Here is a 3,629-nt window from a genome sequence, read left to right as displayed (position 1 = left end):
GGCTAATTACTTTTAATCAACCTGATGAGAATCATTTCTAACTTAAAGAGTAAAGAGTAAAAGCTAGGCCAAATACCCTACCATTTCAGTAAGTCAAATGCCATAAGTTATAAGAACATCAGGTGATATAACTCGAATAGAAACAGCATCACTAGCATTGCTACCACAAAGACACCATGTTGAAGTGGCATAGTGCTAGTATTTCTAACTTAAGAACATCTATAACAGGTTGCTAAGTGTCAATAGTAGTCTTACAAAATATTCAGACATTTAGAATATTCATATAAACTGAAAAAATAACACGAGTTTGCAACAAGGTTCTACTAGACAAGCCAGAAGTCATAGATTATGAGACAATTTACAATTCCCAACATTCTAAGAAAATTATTTCCTAAAAAATCTTTTTGTATGAAGATCCTTTAAACCTCTTGATCTTGGCAATAAGCAACGATGCCAGAAAGGAATTGGAAGCTCTCCAAGATTTTTGTGTTCTCATAAAAATATTTCTTTAGACTAGTTTCCTTTGCCTTTAGAGTTTCTTCATCTGCAGCAATCCTAGTGTTCTCAATTATCACATACTTTTGGCAATGCCTTCAACACAGAACTGGAAGGAGTTTGCAACAAGGCAAGAATAGGCCTTTCATAGGAGAACTGAAATCAAGCAAAGAGTTAGTAACACTATCAAAATGCTAAAAAAAATGTTTTAAAAGACGGGATGTAGTTAAATTAGTCTACTTTTGTGACAAAATGAATCAATTTATCAAATTATGAAGAAATGATAGTTATTGGGAAATATTTATTTTTATAAATACACTCGTTTAGAATACCATAATTATAACTTTTAGCATCTACTCCCAGAAACCAGCAAATTAGGTATAATAGGAGATATATAGAACATATACAAACTTCCAAGATAGTAAGGAAAATAATAGAAGTCTCATCATCAAAACATTCTTTCACTCTAGATATAAGGTAATTTCAATGATATGATTTGGAGTAGCTCTTACCAAGCCAGGCCGAAGGTTGTTGAGGATATGACAGAATTTATATCTTTGAATCCTTTCTTAGCTTCAAGTTTTGCTAGCCTTACAAGCTTTTTTTAGGACTACTACTACTACTACTTTTTTTCAATTATGTCCTACCAAAAATAATTGCTAATTTATCTTAAAACTACCTGTGGCTTTTGGCCTAAATGTACAAACAAATACGAATCAATATGTTGTCACAGAGTGCTTTTGCAATTTGATAAATTGGCTTTCAAAATATATAGCATCATAGAAAAAAAAAAGTGCATGAAGCCATTAAACTCTGCCCATAGATATTTGGTTGCTACTAAAGTGAAACTCAAACTAAATGATTGATTTAAGAACAATTCAACATTTTATTTCAATGAAAACATGAAAGAAGTGTTGACAATTTTTTATCTGCTTAAGTATATCTAGATTATGATAGTGTCTGTATTGTTGTAATATGCTTGACTCTCACTGAGTTTTGACATTTTTTGATTTATTGGTAATCTATATACATGCATATGTTTGAATCTCTACTTATACTGTATACTCAAAAACTTGAACCAAAATTTTCCATTTCTCTTTCAATATAAACAAATTTAAAGGTTCTGCACACAAAGCAAAAATTTTCATATAAACCACATAAGCATCACAATTGATTACAAAATCATCTTTTCTAAGAGATTTTTAAATTCCAGAGGTCCATCACACCAAAATAACCTTGCTTAGCATGAGAAGCAAAAATTTTAAATGAATTAATAAATTTGTTTTAAGAATTGAAACACTATCCAGCATCCACACGAGTCACAACATGCAATAGGTTTCTTCTGTTTTCCTTTTTCTTTTTCTGATAAGTACAAAAGGTTTCTACATTTAGGATGAATTTTTGTTATACCTTGAAAGATATGGTGTCCTTCCCAGGTCCTTGTAAACCGAATATGCTATTAGTAGAATATCTGGAAGAGGAGAAATCTAGAGCAAGCTATCCACAAGTTCAGTGATTTCATGTCCAATACGTGGCAGTGACGTTCTGACCTTCGATTGCTTGACCTTATAACCATATCCTTTACAAAGAAAAATTCCAAAAACAGTTTTAAAAGATATGTGAATGAATGATGTATAAAAGTAACAAAGATAAGGAAAAAGATATCAAACGAAAGAAAGCAAAAAATACCTTAGCTAAGTTCATTGTCAAAGTCAATAGTTTGGAATTACTCAGCTTTGCGAGAAATTCAATCTCTTCAACATTCCAAGGAGCAATGTCCTGCATTTGGTAACTAACTGCCGACAGAGCCAAAGTATTTGATGAGAATGGTATTACACTACGTCCACAATATGTGAATTTACATAAGTTAGGAGTGTCAATGAAGACTTCAATCAGGCTGCCCCAATGCATTAAGTACAATGTCTTAAGACGAGGACTTGAAATCTCCAGTTTTTCCAGTATACGACAATAATCTATGCTAAAGTACTCAATTAGTGGAAGTTGAGAAAAATTATTATGGAACCACCTGTCTGTTATGTTTGGTGCACTTAATTTTAACATTCTCAGATTATTACAGGGGAGCAGATTGATCTCACATAGTTCAATCTAACGTATAATCACTCGACAAAGATTTGACGCTTCCAACTCAACTCTCTCAAGATCATCATTGAGTTCCACCTCAATCGACTTGGCTTTAATAAGACCGAGGAACTTTATACGTTTCAATCCATGGCACTTTCATAAATTTCATGTCTTCTATCACAAGACTCCCAGCAACTAGTTTTTGAATAGTTTTATCATCTACATCAATGCAAGTTAAAAACAGTTTTTTCAAAAGAGGATAAGTTTATATTACCATAGTTTGTATCCAACTTAACGACCACAGAGTCAACACAGTTATGGATTCTGCAACCAAAACACTTTGAGGTAATTGATACCTTTCATAATAGTAATCTTCATCAAAGATACAGTATCCTAGAACAAAGATTAGGGACAACTTTTTGACATCACTCTTAACCACATAGTTAATCCAACGATCAACAAGAGAAAACGATTTGCGATTATCCAAGCAGTGAATAAGTGAAAATTCCTTTATAGTTAGCCTCTGTTTACAATGCCTTCCTAAAGTTTTTTCCACAAAAATACAAAAGTCCCATAACTTTCTCTGGATATCCAGATTTTTCTTCATCTCGGAAGAACCAAACAAGGTTGTATGAACTTTCAGAACTGGGACTACAGTCCACACATGTTTCCATCTCTTATACAGTATTGAGGGTTGAAAAACTTCATTGATGGAAAGGTAAGACAGAATATGTTGTTGAAGATAGTCTAGTAGTTCAGATACCTTGTCCACAGCTACGTTGTTCTTGTGATCCATAACGGGTGAAGCTTCCTTCGTATGTATTAACAAAGAATACAAGATTTTCATTTGTGTTTACCAATTAAATAGGAATAGGATTCCTATAGCTATAGGTGTCAATGGTTGTTTTTTTTTTTTTTTTTTTTTGGTCAATGCTTCATTTTTTTAATACACTCATTTTCATTTTAGGTAACATTTAGTTTTTTTTTTTTTTTTTTTCAATACAATTAGTGTATATTTCCAAAGTCATGTGTTGGGTTATAGATTTGTTAGG

At 32.2% G+C, this 3,629-nt stretch overlaps 1 protein-coding gene across 1 annotated transcript; it reads right to left on the bottom strand.

Annotated features, from left to right (window-relative positions):
- Positions 1-564: 564 nt before the first annotated feature.
- LOC115980757 (F-box protein At3g59000-like) lies at positions 565-3,373 on the bottom strand. Its single transcript, XM_031102977.1, has 5 exons — positions 2,934-3,373; positions 2,185-2,332; positions 2,046-2,074; positions 1,906-1,966; positions 565-651 (listed from the first exon to the last, which is right to left on the bottom strand). The coding sequence occupies exons 1-5, from the start codon at positions 3,371-3,373 to the stop codon at positions 565-567; spliced, it is 765 nt and encodes a 254-aa protein (XP_030958837.1).
- Positions 3,374-3,629: the final 256 nt, after the last annotated feature.

The sequence above is a fragment of the Quercus lobata genome, chromosome 3, assembly GCF_001633185.2.
Source record: "Quercus lobata isolate SW786 chromosome 3, ValleyOak3.0 Primary Assembly, whole genome shotgun sequence".
Lineage (NCBI taxonomy): Eukaryota > Viridiplantae > Streptophyta > Magnoliopsida > Fagales > Fagaceae > Quercus > Quercus lobata.
Note: the sequence above shows the minus strand (reverse complement) of the source record. Positions and strands in the feature narration are given on the sequence as shown.